Source organism: Ranitomeya imitator, chromosome 1 (assembly GCF_032444005.1).
Source record: "Ranitomeya imitator isolate aRanImi1 chromosome 1, aRanImi1.pri, whole genome shotgun sequence".
Classification (NCBI taxonomy): Eukaryota; Metazoa; Chordata; class Amphibia; order Anura; family Dendrobatidae; genus Ranitomeya; species Ranitomeya imitator.
The window spans coordinates 129195076-129215192 of NC_091282.1; the positions used below are offsets into that span (position 1 = coordinate 129195076).

At 47.4% G+C, this 20117-nt stretch overlaps 1 protein-coding gene across 6 annotated transcripts in view; it reads left to right on the forward strand.

Moving 5' to 3' along the window:
* Window positions 1-20117, forward strand: part of PPIH (peptidylprolyl isomerase H) — an 82851-nt gene that overhangs the window by 45636 nt on the left and 17098 nt on the right. For all 6 annotated transcript variants that reach the window (XR_011318312.1, XM_069750803.1, XM_069750766.1 and 3 more), the window contains exons 7-8: window positions 2110-2197; window positions 6092-6132. Coding sequence is in view for 5 of the 6 variants with exons in the window: in XM_069750803.1 (XP_069606904.1) it covers window positions 2110-2197; window positions 6092-6132 (129 nt within the window). In the remaining variant the exon portion in view is untranslated. The remainder of the gene's footprint in view (window positions 1-2109; window positions 2198-6091; window positions 6133-20117) is intronic.

Here is a 20117-nt window from a genome sequence, read left to right on the forward strand (position 1 = left end):
TGAGCTCCGCAGTGCATGTCCCCAGCGTGGACATTTAGGCCGCCGACTTCCTCGGCCGCGAGGGCCTTGTGGCAGGGGACTGGTACTTCAGGAGGTTTCCTATCGGATTGCTCTTCGATGGGGGACTCCAGATGTGGACCTCATGGTGTCCCGATTGAATAGGAAGGTCCCTCGGGTCGGCCCAAGGTCCCGCGATCCTCTCACAGTGGTGTTGACACTCTGGCCATTCCTTGGTTGCAGTTCGTACTCCCCTTTCGGTTCCCACCCCTTTCCCTTGCTTTCCAAGCTGTCGAAAAAGATCAAGGCGGGATGGGTGCCGGTCATTCTGATCGTCCTAGATTGGCCCAGGAGGTCTTGGTTTGCGGACATCGTCACTCTTCTCGCGGACACCCCTGGTGCCTTCCAAACAGACCCGATCTGCTGTCTCAGGGTCCGATCTGCCACCCGAATTATCGGTCGCTCAGTTTAACGGCGTGGCTGTAGACTCCACAGTTCTAAGAGCGTCCGGTCTTTCGGCCCGGATGGGTCACGCTATAATCCAGGCTAGGAAGCCTTCGTCTTCTTCCAGGATCTACTATCGTACCTGGAAGGTTTACTTTCGTTGATGCGAGTCCAACCGCTTTTCACCTATGTCCTCTCCCTGCCTTCCATTTGGTTTTCCTTCAGGCAGGACTGGATTCCGGCTTCGCTCTCAGTTCCAGAAAGGGCCAGGTTCCTGCGCTCTTCTTCCCTTTAAGAAGACGTTATCTTCTCAGCCACAGGTTAAGACCTTCCTTCAAGGAGTAGCCCATACTGTCCCTCCGTACAGGGCCTCTGTGGATTCATGGGATTTAAAGGTTGTGCTGGTTGTTCTTAGGGGTTCCCCCCTTTGAGCCTCTGAGGGAGTTTTTCCCTGTCAGTTCTATCTCGGAAGGTGGCTTTTCTCAGGTCCATCTCTTCGATCCGCCGCGTTTTTGAGTTGGCTGCCATTTCTTGCCGACCTCCTTTCTTGTTTTTCCACCAGGACAAGGTGGTCCCAGGCCTCCGCCTTCCTTCCTTTCACGAGGTGGTTTTCATCTTTCCACCTCAACGAGGACATCGTTCTACCTTCCTTGTGTCCAGCTCCGACTCTTCCTCTGGAGTGATCGTTGTACAGGCTGGACCCCGTCAGGGCAGTGAGGATCTCCCTGGCTAGCACGGCCGCTTTCCGAAAGATGGATTCTCCTTTCGCCATCCCTGATGGCGTGCGTAGAGGCCTGCCGTCTTCCAAGGCGACTATTGCTCGCTCGATCAGAACGGCAATTTTGGAAGCTTACCGGGTCAAGCATAGAGTGCCCCCTCCTGAGATAAAGGCTCACTCTACCCGGGCAGTCGGCGCTTCCAGTGCGGTACGTCACAGGGCTTTCGCCAACGGCTTTGCAAAGCGGCAACCTGGTCTTCCATCCACACGTTTCGGCGGACTCCAGCCTGGGCAGAAGGATCCTGCAGGCGGCAGTGGTGAGTCCTCGGACTTGATGGAAGTCTGTTTTTCCCACCCCAGGGACTGCTTTGGGACGTCCCATGGTTTCTGTGTCCCCCAATGAAAGGCGATAGAGAAAACAGGATTTTTGGTTGCTTACCGTAAAATCTGTTTCTCGGAGCCTTCATTGGGGGACACAGCACCCTCCCAAGTTGAACAGCTCTGTTTACTGTATACGTTTGAGTTCTTTAAACACTCTTTGAGTGCTTGAAACTGTTAATCTATGGAGCGCCGTGGAATTTGTTGGCGCTATGTAGATAAAGTTTATTATGTTATTATTCTTTCTCTTTTACACGTTGCTTCTCCTACTGCTTTCTCACTAACTGAATATCCTACTTCCTGTCGGTGGGGTGTACACTGCAGAGGAGGAGCTAACTTTTTTATTTGCATAGTGGCAGCAGCATACACCCATGGTTTCTGTGTCCCCCAATGAAGGCTCCGAGAAACAGATTTTACGGTAAGCAACCAAAAATCCTGTTTTTTTAGCCCCATGTGTGACTTATTCTAGGAAGTCTACAAAGTATAGTATATCCGCTCCTGATTTGGGGGTTTTACACTAATGTCTCTGCGGTGATTATACACGTGAACATGCCCTGTGTTTTCCTCCGCAGGCCAACAGCGGCCCCGGAACAAACGGCTGCCAATTTTTCATCACTTGCTCCAAGTGCGATTGGCTGGATGGGAAGCATGTGGTTTTTGGTGAGTGTTCGCTTAGGCGAGATTTAGACTTGCGTTCGCGTTCCTGTGCGCTGCGGATGGCAGTGTTCTTCCTCCGTGAAGCTCCGACTACTGCCAGCTGGGTCATGCGTTTCCCTGCGTACCTATCTTTAACATCGGGTACACACAGGGACATACATTGTATACGGATGCGTCCGCATGTGGCGATTTGAGGTGTGTGGCGACCGCACGGAAATGCAAAATAAAAACTTGAGTACATTCTATTCTAAGTTTAACCCCTTAACACCCGAAGGTGGTTTGCACGTTGATGACCGGGACAATTTTTACAATTCTGACCACTGTCACTTTATGAGGTTATAACTCTGGAACGCTTCAACGGATCCCAGTGAATCTGACATTGTTTTCTCGTGACATATTGTACTTCATGACAATGGTAAAAATTATTTGATAGTACCTGCATTTATTTGTGAAAAAAACGGAAATTTGGCGAAAATTATGAAAATTTCGCAATTTTCCAACTTTGAATTTTTATACAATTAAATCACAGAGATATGTCACACAAAATACTTAATAAGTAACATTTCCCACATGTCTACTTTACATCAGCACAATTTTGGAACCAAAATTTTTTTTTTTTTGTTAGGGCGTTATAAGGGTTAAAAGTTGACCATCGATTCCTCATTTTTACAACACTGTTTTTTTTAGGGACCACATCACATTTTAAGTCACTTTGAGGGGTCTATATGATAGAAAATACCAAAAAGTTACACCATTCTTAAAACTGCACCCCTCAAGGTGCTCAAAACCCCACAAGGGTTTATTAACCCTTCAGGTGCTTTACAGGAATTTTTGGAATGTTTAAAAAAAAAAAAAAAAAAAAAGAACATTTCTTTTACTTCAGATCCAATTTGTTTTATTTTACCAAGGGTAATAGGAGAAATTGGACCCAAAAAGTTGTTGAACAATTTGTCTTGATTACGTCCATACCCCATATGTGGGGGTAAACCACTGTTTGGGCGCATGGCAGAGCTCGGATGGGAAGGAGCGCCATTTGACTTTTCAACACCGAATTGGCTGGAATTTAAATCAGACGCCATGTCGCGTTTGGAGAGCCCCTGATGTGCCTAAACAGTGGAAGCCCCCCACAAGTGACATCATTTTGGAGAACTAGACCACCTAAGGAACTTTTCTAGATATGTGGTGAGCACTTTAAACCCCCAAGTGCTTAACAGACGTTTATAATGTAGAGCCGTAAAAATAAAGAAAATCATATTTTTTTCACAAAAATGAGCTTTTCGCCCCCCATTTTTTATTTTCCCAAGGGTAACAGGAAAAATTGGAGCCCAAAAAATTGTTGCGCAATTTGTCCTGAGTACGCTGATATCCAACATGTGGGGGTAAGTTACTGTTTATGCGCATGGCAGAGCTCGGAAGGGAAGGAGCACCGTTTGACTTTTTCAACGCAGAATTGGCTGGAATTGAGAGCAGATGCCATGTCGCATTTGGAGAGCCACTGATATGTTTAAACAGTGGAAATCCCCCAAAAGTGACCCCATTTTGGAAACTAGACCACCTAAGGAACTCATCTAGATGTGTGGTATGCACTTTGAACCCTTAATTGTTTCACTAAAGTTTATAATATAGAGCCGTGAAAATTTAAAAAAAAATCATTTTTTTTCCACAAAAATGATTTTTTTGCCCCCAGTTTTGTATTTTTCCAAGGGTACCCGGAGAAATTGGACCCCAAAAGTTGTTGTGCAATTTGTCCTAAGTACGCTGATACCCCATATGTGGGAGAAAACTAAAGTTTGGGCACACTTCGGGGCTCGGAAGGGAAGAAGTGGCGTTATGGAATGGTCTGCGGGTGTCACGTTGCGTTTGCAGAGCCCCTGACGTACCTAAACAGTAGAAACCCCCCACAAGTGACCCCATATTGGAAACTAGACCCCCAAGGAACTTATCTAGATGTGTTGTGAGAACTTTGAACCCCCAAGTGTTTAACTAAAGTTTATAGCACTGAGCTGTGAAAATAAACAATCATTTTTTCCCCACAAAATTTATTTTTATTAGCCCCAAAATTTTTATTTTCCCAAGGGTAACAGGAGAAATTTAACCGCAATGATGGAATGGTCTGCGGGCATGACGTTGCGCTTGCAGAGCGCCTGATGAGCCTAAACAGTGGAAACCCCCCAATTCTAACTCCATCCCTAACCCCAACACAACCCTAACCCTAATCCCAACCCTAACCCTAACCCAAACACACCGCTAATCCCAACCATAACCCTAACCACACCCCAAACCCAACCATAAACGTAATCCTAACCCCTAACTTTAGCCCCAACCCTAACTCTAATGGGAAAATGGCAATAAATACATTTTTAAAATTTTTTATTACTTTTCCCTAACTAAGGCAGTGATGAAGGGGGGTTTGATTTACTATTTATAGCGGGTTTTTATAGTAGGTTTTTATTTTTGGCAGCTGTCACTATAAGTCGCATTTTATTGCAAAAAATAGTTTTTGTGTCAACACATTTTGAGAGCTAGAATTTTTCCATATTTGGTCCACAGAGTCATGTGAGGTCTTGTTTTTTGCGGGAGGAGTTGACATTTTTATTGGTACCATTTTCGTGCACATGCCATTTTTTTTTTTTTATCACTTTTTATTCTGATTTTTGTTAGGCGGAATGAACAAAAACAAGCAATTCATGAATTTCTTTTGGGGAGGGGGCGTTTATACCATTCCGCGTTTGGTAAAATTGATAAAGCAGTTTTATTCTTCGGGTTAGTACGATTACAATGATACCTCATTTATATCATTTTTTTAATGTTTTGCCACTTTTATACAATAAAATCTATTTTATATAAAAATAATTATTTTTGCATCGCTTTATTCTGAGGTCTATAACTTTTTTTACTGATGACGCTGTATGGCGGCTCGTTTTTTGTGGGACAAGATGACGTTTTTAGCAGTACCATGTTTATATCAGTCTTCTTGATTGCGTGTTATTCCACTTTTTGTTCGGCGGTATGATGATAAAGCATTGTTCTTTGCCTCGTTTTTTTTTTACGGTGTTCACCGAAGGGGTTAACTAGTGGGACACTTTTATAGGTCGGGTCGTTACGGACGCAGCGATACTAAATGTGTGTACTTTTATTATTTTTTCTTTTTTTATTTACATAAAGAAATGTATTTATTGGAACAATATTTATTTTATTTATTTTTTCCTCATTTAGGAATTAAAAAAAATATATATTTTTACTGAGTTATTTTTTTTTTTTTTTTTACTTTTTTTTACTTTGTCCCAGGGTGGGACATCACTATATAGTGTCAGATCGCTGATCTGACATTTTGCAGAGCACTGCAGGCAGGCAGGAGGCTTGCCAGTGCCTGCTCTCACATCGCGTTGTTCTGAGGGTCTCAGGGAAGCACGCAGGGAGCCCCCTCCCTGCGCGATGCTTCCCTATGTCACCGGAGCGCTGCAATCATGTTTGATCGCAGTGCTGCGGGGGTTAATGTGCTGGGAGCGGTCCATTACCGCTCCTGGCACATAGTGCCGGATATCAGCTGTGATAATAAACTGACACCCGGCCACTATCGGATGCGCTCCCCCCCCATAACTGCGGCTGATCGCATATGAAGTACTATCCCATCGACGGTCATACGAGCCCAGGTCACCTGGACGGGATAGTACGTCAGATGTCAGAAAGGTGTTCAAAATTAGTGATATTGAACCCTCCACGTCTTTACAACTCCAGGAAAGTTTTAATTAGTAAGACATACACTGTATGTTGTTCCTAATTTTGCTGTCTAAACCTTGGATTTGATTTATACAAAGTTGTGTCCTATAGTTCGAAAAAAATATGATGCGTTAAACTCTGGGGTAATTTAGTAATCTTTATTTTCTTTGTTTCCAGGTAAAGTCATCGATGGACTTCTTGTAATGAGAAAAATTGAGGTAATTTCATGTTTCTTGTTGTGATCCTTATAAAGCAACTTTCAGTTTATGAATGAAGAAATCATTTACTACACAGTCCTGAGTATGACCACATACAATAGCTTACGAAAGTATTCGCCCCCTTGGCTTTTAATCTATTTTATGACATTACAACCTGTGTTTAAATATATTTTTGCAATCTGATTTGTGTGCGATGCCTCAGCACTAAATAATCTAAGTTGCTGAAGTGAGAAAAATATAGGCATAAATTAGATTTATGGGATCAAATAACTAAAAATTGTCATGTGCTTATGTATTCACCACTTTTGCTATGAAGCCCCTAAACACTTCTGGTGCAAGCAGTTACCTTCATAAGGCCCATACTTAGTGACTGGATGTCCACCTGTGTGCAATCCAAGTGTCATATGGTCTGTGAGTATTGAGCTGTTGTGGGAGCAGCTTGACCGTATGGTGCGCAAAGAGTGCACATCAAGCCAAACAAACTTGTGGGAGTCTGGGTGTCCCCAAAATTTGGAACGGTAGTGTATGTATGTGTATATGTACATACATATATATGCACACACATATATACACTGCTCAAAAAAATAAAGGGAACACTTAAACAACAGGATAGAATAGGCGCTACCAGGAGACAGGCCAGTACACCAAGAGACGAGGAGGGGGCCGTAGGAGGGCAACAACCCAGCAGCAGGACCGCTACCTCAACCTTTGTGTAAAGAGAAACAGGAGGAGCACTGCCAGAGCCTTGCAAAATGACCTCCAGCAGGCCACAAATGTGCATGTGTCTGCCCAAACGGTTAGAAACCGACTCCATGAGGATGGTCTGAGTGCCCGACGTCCACAGATGGGGGTTGTGCTCACAGCCCAACACTGTACAGGATGCTTGGCATTTGCCACAGAACACCCGGATTGGCAAATTTGCCACTTGCGCCCTGTGCTCTTCACAGATGAAAGCAGGTTCACACTGAGCACATGTGACAGAGTCTGGGCACGCCGTGGAGATCAATCTGCTGCCTGCAACAACCTTGGCAGTGGGTTAGTAATGGTTTGGGGTGGCCTTTCTTTGGAGGGCCGCACAGCCCTCCATGTGCTCGCCTGAGGTAGCCTGACTGCCCTTAGGTACCGAGATGAGATCCTCAGACCCATTGTGAGACCATATGCTGGTGCGGTTGGCCCTGGGTTCCTCCTAATGCAGGACAATGCCAGACCTCCTGTGGCTGAGTGTGTCAGCAGTTCCTGCAAGATGAAGGCATTGAAGATATGGACTGGCCCGCCCATTCCCCAGACCTGAATCCGATTGAACACATCTGGGACATCATGTCTCGCACCATCCACCAACATCACGTTGCACCACTGACTGTCCAGGAGTTGGCAGATGCTTTAGTCCTGGTCAGGGAGGAGATCCCTCAGACCATCTGCCGCCTCATCAGGAGCATGCCTAGGCGTTGTAGGGAGGTCATACTGGCACGTGGGGGCCACACACACTACTGAGCATCATTTCCTTGTCTTGAGGCATTTCCACTGAAGTTGGATCAGCCTGTAACATCATTTTCGACTTTGATTTTCAGCATCATTCCAACTCCAGACATCCGTGGGATATTAGTTGTGATTTACGTTTTTTATGTTTTCATTGTTCTCAACACATTCCATTATGTAATGAGTAAAGATTTACAACTGGAATATTTCATTCCGTGATATCTAGGATGTGGGATTTTAGTGCTCTTTCTTTTTTGAGATATATATATATATATATATATATATATATATATATATATATATATATATATATATATATATATATATATATATATATATATATATATATAATATATATATATAATTTTCTAAGGTCCACTTCCGTCTGTTTGTCTATAACTTCCGTCTGTAACGGAAATCCCACGTCGCTGATTGGTCGCGCCCGGCTGGCCGGGACCAATCAGCGACGGGCACAGTCTGGACGTGAATTGGCCCCTCCCTACTCCCCTCCAGTCAGTCACCAACGTTTTACTATTGATGCTGCATACGCAGCATCAATAGTAAAAACATATAATGTTAAGAATATTAAAAAACAAACAAAAAAACAAAACTATATATTCACACCTTCCATCGTCCGCGCCAGCCTTTCCCGCTCCTCGCGACACTCCGGTCCCAAGAATGCATTGCGGCAACGACCCGTGATGACGTAGCGGTCTCGCGAGACCGATACATCATCACGGGTTATTGTTGCAAGGCATTACTGGGAACGGAGCGTCACGAGGAGCATCGCTAAAGGCCTGCGCTAGACCCGGGGGCCGCTGGAAAGTGAATATATAACTAATTTTTATTTTAATTCTTTTTTTAACAGGGCTATGGTGCCTGTTGTGAATTCTGTGGCTGAGTTCACTTCTGTGGTCACAAGTGGTATTGCAGTCTCTGGGCTTCCTCCCTCAGGTGTTTTGGTGAGCTCGTTGGCTGCCTTGCTATTTAGCTCCACCTGAGTCTGTCTTCCTTGCTCCTTGTCAATGTTCCAGTGTTGGATCTGAGCTACTGCATCTTTCCTTGGGCTGCTGCTCTGCTAGATAAGTGCTTCTAGTTTGTTTTCTGTTTTTTCTGTCCAGCTTGCTATTATCTTTTGCTGGAAGCTCTGAGAAGCAAAGGGGTGCACCGCCGTGCTGTTAGTTCGGCACGGTGGGTCTTTTTGCCCCTTTGCGTGGTTTTCGTTTAGGGTTTTTTGTAGACTGCATAGTTCTCTTTGCTATCCTCGCTCTGTCTAGAATATCGGGCCTCACTTTGCTGAATCTATTTCATTCCTACGTTTGTCTTTTCATCTTGCTAACAGTCATTATATGTGGGGGGCTGCCTATTCCTTTGGGGTATTTCTCTGAGGTAAGTCAGGCTTGTATTTCTATCTTCAGGCTAGTCAGCTCCTCAGGCAGTGCCGAGTTGCATAGGTAGTGATAGGCGCAATCCACTGCTGCTTATAGTTGTGTGAGGATAGATCAGGTACTGCAGTCTACAGAGATTCCACGTCTCAGAGCTCGTCCTATTGTTTTTGGTTATTGCCAGATCTCTGTATGTGCGCTGATTACTGCACGCTGTGTTGCCTGATTGCCAGCCATAACAGTACAAGGAGCCACACCAATGATTCCCAATAGAGGGAAAAAAGAAATCCTGACATCATTTTTTTTTCTTAGCTCTGTCTTCAGTCTTTTTTTTCCCCTAGACATTAGAGTGCTTCAGGACACAGCTGTGGACATGGATATTCAGGCTCTGTGCTCCTCAATGGATAATCTCGTTGTAAATGTACAAAAGATTCAAGATACTATTGATCGGAAATCGATGCTAGAACCAAGAATTCCGATTCCTGATTTGTTTGTTTTTTGGTGACAGAACTAAGTTCCTGAGCTTCAGAAATAATTGTAAGCTATTTTTGGCCTTGAAACCTCATTCTTCTGGTAATCCTATTCAACAGGTTTTGATTATTATTTCTTTTTTGCGCGGCGACCCACAGGACTGGGCGTTTTCTCTTGCACCAGGAGATTCTGCATTGAGTAATGTTGATGCATTTTTCCAGGCGCTGGGATTGCTTTACGATGAGCCTAATTCAGTGGATCAGGCGGAGAAAAATCTGCTGGCTTTATGCCAGGGTCAGGATGATGTAGAAGTATATTGTCAGAAATTTAGGAAGTGGTCAGTACTCACTCTGTGGAATGAATCTGCACTAGCGGCTTTGTTCAGAAAGGGTCTCTCTGAAGCTCTTAAGGATGTAATGGTGGGATTTCCTATGCCTGCTGGTTTGAATGAGTCTATGTCCTTGGCCATTCAGATCGGTCGTCGCTTGCGCGAGCGTAAATCTGTGCACCATCTGGCGGTATTGTCTGAGAGTAAACCTGAGCCTATGCAGTGCGACAGGACTATGACTAAAGTAGAACGGCAAGAACACAGACGTCTGAACAGGCTGTGTTTCTACTGTGGTGATTCTACTCATGCTATTTCTAATTGTCCTAAACGCACTAGGCGGTTCGATAGCTCTGCCTTTATTGGTACTGTACAGTCCAAATTCCTTTTGTCCATTACCTTAATGTGCTCTTTGTCATCGTATTCTGTCATGGCGTTTGTGGATTCAGGCGCTGCCCTGAATCTGATGGATTTGGATTATGCTAAACGTTGTGGATTTTTCTTGGAGCCTTTGCGGTGTCCTATTCCGTTGAGAGGAATTGATGCTACACCTTTGGCCAAGAATAAGCCTCAGTACTGGGCCCAGCTGACCATGTGCATGGCTCCTGCACATCAGGAAGTTATTCGCTTTCTGGTCAGCATAATTTGCATGATGTGGTCGTGTTGGGGTTGCCATGGCTACAAACCCATAATCCAGTATTGGATTGGAACTCTATGTCGGTAACCAGCTGGGGTTGTCAGGGAGTACATGGTGATGTTCCATTTTTGTCTATTTCGTCATCCATTCCTTCTGACATCCCAGAGTTCTTGTCGGACTTTCAGGATGTATTTGAAGAGTCCAAGTCTGATGCCCTACCTCCGCATAGGAATTGTGATTGTGCTATCGATTTGATTCCTGGTAGTAAATTCCCTAAGGGTCGTTTATTTAATTTGTCCGTACCTGAACACACCGCTATGCGCAGTTATGTGAAGGAGTCCCTGGAGAAGGGACATATTCGCCCATCGTCGTCACCATTGGGAGCAGGGTTCTTTTTTGTAGCCAAGAAGGATGGTTCGCTAAGACCGTGTATTGATTACCGCCTTCTTAATAAGATCACTGTTAAGTTTCAGTATCCCTTGCCATTGATTTCTGACTTGTTTGCTCGGATTAAGGGGGCTAGTTGGTTTACTAAGATTGATCTTCGTGGTGCGTATAATCTGGTGAGAATCAGGCAGGGAGATGAATGGAAAACGGCATTTAATACGCCCGAGGGTCATTTTGAGTATCTGGTGATGCCGTTCGGACTTGCCAATGCTCCATCTGTTTTTCAGTCTTTTATGCATGACATTTTCCGTGAGTATCTGGATAAATTCTTGATTGTTTACTTGGATGACATTTTGATCTTCTCAGATGATTGGGAGTCTCATGTGAAGCAAGTCAGAATGGTTTTCCAGGTACTGCGTGCTAATTCCTTGTTTGTGAAGGGATCTAAGTGTCTCTTCGGTGTGCAGAAAGTTTCATTTTTGGGGTTCATCTTTTCCCCTTCTACTATCGAGATGGATCCGGTTAAGGTTCAGGCCATCCAGGATTGGACTCAGCCGACATCTCTAAAAAGTCTGCAGAAATTCCTGGGCTTTGCTAATTTTTATCGTCGCTTCATCTGTAATTTTTCTAGCATTGCCAGACCATTGACCGATTTGACCAAGAAGGGTGCTGATTTGGTTAATTGGTCTTCTGCTGCCGTGGAAGCTTTTCAGGAGTTGAAGCGTCGTTTTTGCTGTGCCCCTGTGTTGTGTCAACCTGATGTTTCTCTTCCGTTCCAGGTCGAGGTTGATGCTTCTGAGATTGGTGCAGGGGCGGTTTTGTCACAGAGAGGTTCTGGTTGCTCAGTGTTCAAACCATGTGCTTTCTTTTCCAGGAAATTTTCTGCTACTGAGCGTAATTATGATGTGGGCAACCGAGAGTTGCTGGCCATGAAGTGGGCATTCGAGGAGTGGCGTCATTGGCTTGAGGGTGCTAAGCATCGCGTGGTGGTTTTGACTGATCATAAGAACCTTACTTATCTTGAGTCTGCCAAGCGCTTGAATCCTAGACAGGCCCGTTGGTCGTTATTTTTTGCTCGTTTTGATTTTGTGATTTCATACCTTCCGGGCTCTAAAAATGTGAAGGCGGATGCTCTGTCTAGGAGTTTTGTGCCCGACTCTCCGGGGTTATCTGAGCCGGCGAGTATCCTCAAGGAAGGAGTCATTGTGTCTGCCATCTCCCCTGATTTGCGGAGAGTGTTGCAGAAATTTCAGGCTAATAAACCTGATCGTTGTCCGGCCGAGAAACTGTTCGTCCCTGATAGGTGGACTAGTAAAGTTATCTCTGAACTTCATTGTTCGGTGCTGGCCGGTCATCCAGGAATCTTTGGTACCAGGGAGTTGGTTGCTAGATCCTTCTGGTGGCCATCTCTGTCACGGGATGTGCGTGCTTTTGTGCAGTCCTGTGGAATTTGTGCTAGGGCTAAGCCCTGCTGTTCACGTGCCAGTGGGTTGCTTTTGCCCTTGCCGGTCCCGAAGAGGCCTTGGACACATATTTCGATGGATTTCATTTCTGACCTTCCCGTTTCTCAAAAAATGTCGGTCATTTGGGTGGTCTGTGATCGCTTTTCTAAAATGGTCCATCTGGTGCCCTTGGTTAAATTGCCTTCCTCCTCTGATTTGGTGCCTTTGTTCTTCCAGCATGTGGTTCGTTTACATGGCATTCCTGAGAATATTGTTTCTGACAGAGGTTCCCAGTTTGTCTCGAGGTTCTGGCGAGCCTTTTGTGGTAGGATGGGCATTGACCTATCTTTCTCCTCGGCCTTCCATCCTCAGACTAATGGCCAGACCGAACGAACCAATCAGACCTTGGAAACATATCTGAGATGTTTTGTTTCCGCTGACCAGGATGATTGGGTGTCATTTTTGCCGTTGGCTGAGTTCGCCCTTAATAATCGGGCCAGCTCGGCTACCTTGGTCTCTCCATTTTTCTGCAATTCTGGGTTCCAACCTCGTTTCTCTTCAGGACAGGTTGAGTCTTCGGACTGTCCTGGTGTGGATTCTGTGGTGGACAGGTTGCAGCAGATCTGGACTCAGGTAGTGGACAATTTGACCTTGTCCCAGGAGAAGGCTCAGCTTTTCGCTAATCGCAGACGCCGTGTGGGACCCCGACTTCGTGTTGGGGATCTGGTTTGGTTATCTTCTCGTCATATTCCTATGAAGGTTTCCTCTCCTAAATTTAAACCTCGTTTTATTGGTCCGTATAGGATTTCTGAGATTCTCAATCCGGTGTCTTTTCGTCTGATCCTCCCAGACTCCTTTTCCATACATAATGTATTCCATAGGTCGTTGTTGAGGAGATACGTGGCACCTATGGTTCCATCTGTGGAGCCTCCTGCCCCTGTTTTGGTGGAGGGGGAATTGGAGTATATTGTGGAGAAGATTTTGGATTCTCGTGTCTCTAGACGGAAACTCCAGTATCTGGTCAAATGGAAGGGTTATGCTCAGGAAGATAATTCCTGGGTTTTTGCCTCTGATGTCCATGCCCCAGATCTTGTTCGTGCCTTTCATGTGGCTCATCCTGGTCGGCCTGGGGGTTCTGGTGAGGGTTCGGTGACCCCTCCTCAAGGGGGGGGTACTGTTGTGAATTCTGTGGCTGAGTTCACTTCTGTGGTCACAAGTGGTATTGCAGTCTCTGGGCTTCCTCCCTCAGGTGTTTTGGTGAGCTCGTTGGCTGCCTTGCTATTTAGCTCCACCTGAGTCTGTCTTCCTTGCTCCTTGTCAATGTTCCAGTGTTGGATCTGAGCTACTGCATCTTTCCTTGGGCTGCTGCTCTGCTAGATAAGTGCTTCTAGTTTGTTTTCTGTTTTTTCTGTCCAGCTTGCTATTATCTTTTGCTGGAAGCTCTGAGAAGCAAAGGGGTGCACCGCCGTGCTGTTAGTTCGGCACGGTGGGTCTTTTTGCCCCTTTGCGTGGTTTTCGTTTTAGGGTTTTTTGTAGACTGCATAGTTCTCTTTGCTATCCTCGCTCTGTCTAGAATATCGGGCCTCACTTTGCTGAATCTATTTCATTCCTACGTTTGTCTTTTCATCTTGCTAACAGTCATTATATGTGGGGGGCTGCCTATTCCTTTGGGGTATTTCTCTGAGGTAAGTCAGGCTTGTATTTCTATCTTCAGGCTAGTCAGCTCCCTAGGCAGTGCCGAGTTGCATAGGTAGTGATAGGCGCAATCCACTGCTGCTTATAGTTGTGTGAGGATAGATCAGGTACTGCAGTCTACAGAGATTCCACGTCTCAGAGCTCGTCCTATTGTTTTTGGTTATTGCCAGATCTCTGTATGTGCGCTGATTACTGCACGCTGTGTTGCCTGATTGCCAGCCATAACAGGTGCCCACATTGCTATATACTACATGGGCTGTGTTATATACTACGTGGGCTGTGTTATATACTACCTCGCTGTGCTATTTCCTACGTGGCTGTGCAATATACTACGTGGCTGTGTTATATACTACAAGGCCTGTGTTATATACTACGCGGGCTGTGCTATATGCTACGTGGGCTGTGTTATATATTGCGTGGGCTGTGCTATATACTACGTGCGCTGTGGCTGTGCTATATACTACGTGCGCAGTGGCTGTGCTATATACTACGTGGCTGTGTTATATACTATGTGGCCTGTGTTATATACTGCGTAGTCTGTGCTCTATACTACGTGGGCTGTGCTATATACCACGTGGCTGTACTATATACTGCGTAGCTGTGCTACATACTACGTAGCCGGCCACGAACAATCAGCGACAAGCGCAATCCAGCCACGAATTGGCACGGGATTTGAACCACGCTTCGCTAATTGGTCACGCCCGGCATTTTTCTGTATTTTCATGACTATGAAAATTGTACATTCACACTGAAGGCATCAAAACTGTGAATTAACACATGTGGAATTATATGCTTAACAAAAAAGTGTGAAACAACTGAAATTATGTCTTATATTCTAGGTTCTTCAAAGTAGCCACCTTTTGCTTTGATGATTGCTTTGCACAATCTTAGCATTCTCTTGATGAGTTTAAGAGGTAGTCACCGGAAATGGTCTTCCAACAATCTTGAAGGAGTTCCCAGAGATGCTTCGCACTTGTTGGCCCTTTTGCCTTCACTCTGCGGTCCAGCTCACCCCAAACCATCTCAATTGGGTTCAGGTCTGGTGACTGTGAAGGCCAGGTCATCTGGCGTAGCACCCCATCACTCTCCTTCTTGGTCAAATAGCCCTTACACAGCCTGGAGGTGTTTGGGGTCATTGTCTTGTTGAAAAATAAATGATGATCCAACTAAACGCAATCCGGATGGCGTAGCATGCCGCTACAAGTTACTGTGGTAGACATGCTGGTTCAGTATGCCTTCAATTTTGAATAAATCCCCAACAGTGTCACCAGCAAAGCACCCCCACACCATCACACCTCCTCCTCCATGCTTCACGGTGGGAACCAGGCATGTAGAGTCCATCCGTTCACCTTTTCTGCGTTGCCCAAAGATGGTGGTTGGAACCAAAGATCTCAAATTTGGACTCATCTGACCAAAGCACAGATTTCCACTGGTCTAATGTCCATTCCTTGTGTTCTTTAGCCCAAACAAGTCTCTTCTGCTTGTTGCCTGTTCTTAGCAGTGGTTTCCTAGCAGCTATTTTACCATGAAGGCTTGCTGCACAAAGTCTCCTCTTAACAGTTGTTGTAGAGATGTGTCTGCTGCTAGAACTCTGTGTGGCATTGACCTGGTCTCTAATCTGAGCTGCTGTTAACCTGCGATTTCTGAGGCTGGTGACTCGGATAAACTTATCCTCAGAAACAGAGGTGACTCTTGGTCTTCCTATCCTGGGGTGGTCCTCATGTCAGCCAGTTTCTTTGTAGCGCTTGATAGTTTTTGCCACTGCACTTGGGGACACTTTCAAAGTTGTCCCAATTTTTCAGACTGACTGACCTTCATTTCTCAAAGTAATGATAGCCACTCGTTTTACTCCTTCGCCTCATTGGGGGACACAGACCTTGGGTGTATGCTGCTGCCAATAGGAGGCTGACACTAAGTGATACAAAAAAAGTTAGCTCCTCCCCTGCAGTATATACCCTCCTGCTGGCTCTCAGCTCCTCCCCTGCAGTATATACCCTCCTGCTGGCTCTCGGCTCCTCCCCTGCAGTATACACCCTCCTGCTGGCTCTCGGCTCCTCCCCTGCAGTATACGCCCTCCTGCTGGCTCTCAGCTCCTCCCCTGCAGTATACGCCCTCCTGCTGGCTCTCAGCTCCTCCCCTGCAGTATACTCCCTCCTGCTGGCTCTCAGCTCCTCCCCTGCAGTATACTCCCTCCTGCTGGCTCTCAGCTCCTCCCCTGCAGTATACTCCCTCCTGCTGGCTCTCGGCTCCTCCCCTGCAGTATACTCCCTCCTGCTGGCTCTCGGCTCCTCCCCTGCAGTATACACCCTCCTGCTGGCTCTCAGCTCCTCCCCTGCAGTATACACCCTCCTGCTGGCTCTCAGCTCCCTCACTGCAGTATACGCCCTCCTGCTGCCTCTCGGCTCCTCTCCTGCAGTATACGCCCTCCTGCTGGCTCTCAGCTCCTCCCCTGCAGTATACGCCCTCCTGCTGCCTCTCGGCTCCTCCCCTGCAGTATACGCCCTCCTGCCGGCTCTCAGCTCCCTCACTGCAGTATACGCCCTCCTGCTGCCTCTCAGCTCCTCCCCTGCAGTATACACCCTCCTGCTGACTCTCAGCTCCTCCCCTGCAGTATACGCCATCCTGCTGCCTCTCAGCTCCTCCCCTGCAGTATACACCCTCCTGCTGGCTCTCAGCTCCTCTCCTGCAGTATACACCCTCCTGCTGGCTCTCAGCTCCTCCCCTGCAGTATACACCCTCCTGCTGGCTTTCAGCTCCCTCACTGCAGTATACGCCCTCCTGCTGCCTCTCAGCTCCTCCCCTGCAGTATACACCCTCCTGCTGACTCTCGGCTCCTCCCCTGCAGTATACGCCCTCCTGCTGCCTCTCGGCTCCTCCCCTGCAGTATACGCCCTCCTGCCGGCTCTCAGCTCCCTCACTGCAGTATACGCCCTCCTGCTGCCTCTCAGCTCCTCCCCTGCAGTATACACCCTCCTGCTGACTCTCAGCTCCTCCCCTGCAGTATACGCCCTCCTGCTGCCTCTCAGCTCCTCCCCTGCAGTATACACCCTCCTGCTGGCTCTCAGCTCCTCTCCTGCAGTATACACCCTCCTGCTGGCTCTCAGCTCCTCCCCTGCAGTATACACCCTCCTGCTGGCTCTCAGCTCCCTCACTGCAGTATACGCCCTCCTGCTGCCTCTCAGCTCCTCCCCTGCAGTATACACCCTCCTGCTGACTCTCAGCTCCTCTCCTGCAGTATACACCCTCCTGCTGGCTCTCAGCTCCTCCCCTGCAGTATACACCCTCCTGCTGGCTCTCAGCTCCTCCCCTGCAGTATACACCCTCCTGCTGGCTCTCAGCTCCTCCCCTGCAGTATACACCCTCCTGCTGGCTCTCGGCTCCTCCCCTGCAGTATACACCCTCCTGCTGGCTCTCAGCTAACCAGTTCTTGCTTAGTGTCTGTAGGAGGCACATGGGTCTGTTTCAGACCCCAACGTTTTTATTTTATTGTTTACTTTTCTGTAAAATTTTTATTTTTTAATTAACGGAGTGAAGGGGGCGACGGTTCCTTTCAAGGTTCCGATCTCCCCCGAACCATCAACAGGCGAGCACGGCGAGTATACCTCCCCGTACCCTCTCCTGCGACGTGGGAAGCCATGCCTGAGCTCACTTCAGGGGCGACGGTTCCTTTCATGGTCCCGATCTCCCCACACCAGCAGCAGGCGACCACATGGAGTGTTGCCTCCATGTATCCTCTCCTGGAGCCAGGCCTAATGCCGGACAACTGGCCCTGTCCACCCGGACTGAACTCCGTGGCTGTACAGAGGCCCCTCTCTATGGCGTCCGAGCAGCCCCCACTGTCCCACCACTGTGAAAGCGGATGGCACAAGGAGGCGGACGGTTCCTCTCCACCTCCCTAACAAAGGGATGATGGATTGAGGCTTATCCCTGCACCGTCCACGCTGCACAGAACAGCGCTGAAACCCACATCCGCGGCGGCTCCATGCCGGGACGCGCACCGATGGTGAAGTGGATCCATCTTCAGTGGGATATTCACATGCTGACAGGCAGCCTCAGCCACTTTCCTGTGGCCCACCTCTCTGAGGTAACGCTCTGGATGGCTGCAAAAATTTAGTCCCCGGCTTCGGCCGATTTGTAGGCCGCATCCTGGAAGTCTTGCCTGGAACGACCCACTGGTGACGTCCGCCGGCTACAGAAATTTAGGCCCCGGCTTGGGCCTATTCAACATCGTGTCTGTGGCTCCGCCCCCCAAATTGGCGCTTCTCGCTCTCTGCGAGATTTTATCAACTCTGCAGCTCCCGGTGGCCATCTTGGTCCACCCGTCCAGCTCACACTGGGGTGACAGTATTTTTGCATTAAAGGGGCACATCGACTCTACATCAGTACCCGGGTAAGGAAGTACCTGGTCTTAAAGGCGCATGACCAGTATTCCCAGTCTTAAAGGCGCATGACCAGTATTCCCTGGTCTTAAAGGCGCATGACCAGTATTCCCTGGTCTTAAAGGCGCATGACCAGTATTCCCTGGTCTTAAAGGCGCATGACCAGTATTCCCTGGTCTTAAAGGCGCATGACCAGTATTCCTTGGTCTTAAAGGCGCATGACCAGTATTCCCTGGTCTTAAAGGTGCATGACCAGTATTCCCTGGTCTTAAAGGAGCACGACCAGTATTCCCTGGTCTTAAAGGAGCATGACCAGTATTCCCTGGTCTTAAAGGCGCACGACCAGTATTCTCTGGTCTTAAAGGTGCACGACCAGTATTCCCTGGTCTTAAAGGCGCACGACCAGTATTCTCTGGTCTTAAAGGCGCATGACCAGTATTCTCTGGTCTTAAAGGCGCATGAGCAGTATTCTCTGGTCTTAAAGGCGCATGACCAGTATTCTCTGGTCTTAAAGGCGCATGAGCAGTATTCTCTGGTCTTAAAGGCGCATGACCAGTATTCTCTGGTCTTAAAGGCGCATGACCAGTATTCCCTGGTCTTAAAGGCGCATGACCAGTATTCCCTGGTCTTAAAGGCGCATGACCAGTATTCCCTGGTCTTAAAGGTGCATGACCAGTATTCCTTGGTCTTAAAGGTGCATGACCAGTATTCCCTGGTCTTAAAGGTGCATGACCAGTATTCCCTGGTCTTAAAGGAGCACGACCAGTATTCCCTGGTCTTAAAGGTGCATGACCAGTATTCCCTGGTCTTAAAGGTGCATGACCAGTATTCCCTGGTCTTAAAGGTGCACGACCAGTATTCCCTGGTCTTAAAGGTGCATGACCAGTATTCCCTGGTCTTAAAGGTGCACGACCAGTATTCCCTGGTCTTAAAGGCGCACGACCAGTATTCCCTGGTCTTAAAGGCGCACGACCAGTATTCTCTGGTCTTAAAGGTGCATGACCAGTATTCCCTGGTCTTAAAGGCGCACGACCAGTATTCTCTGGTCTTAAAGGCGCATGACCAGTATTCTCTGGTCTTAAAGGCGCATGAGCAGTATTCTCTGGTCTTAAAGGCGCATGACCAGTATTCTCTGGTCTTAAAGGCGCATGAGCAGTATTCTCTGGTCTTAAAGGCGCATGACCAGTATTCTCTGGTCTTAAAGGCGCATGACCAGTATGCTCTGGTCTTAAAGGCGCATGACCAGTATTCTCTGGTCTTAAAGGCGCATGACCAGTATTCCCTGGTCTTAAAGGCGCTTGATCAGTCCGAGGAGCCCTCCGCCGCCGACCCCAGCTTTATCCTCTAGTTCCCCTCAGTGGACTTCTTCACTGACCAATCCATGGTTCTCTGACCAAGAGATTGAATCCCTCTGTGTACCCTCTGTGTTTGGAGTGCTCGCAGGACCAATATACATGGTCCCTATCCTACATGGGAGCCGTCGGCTAGCAGGGGCCGCAAGTATTCTAGAAACGTGCAGGCGTCTAGAAACATACAGGCATCTAGAAAATGGAAGTTTTTCATTTCTTGCTCCCTCACCAATGATTTGATGACGACAAGGCTCTGAATATGGATTGGATATTGCCTGAGCTTGCCAGAGCTTCAGAGACTAAACTCCCTCGAGAGCATTTGCCATTCAATTCGGATAAGCGATTCACTGGACAGAAGCATCTACGTGGGATGCCATGCCTGGCCTGTTTTTTAAGGGCGACGGGTCCTTTAAAGGGCACCGATCTCCCCACACCATCA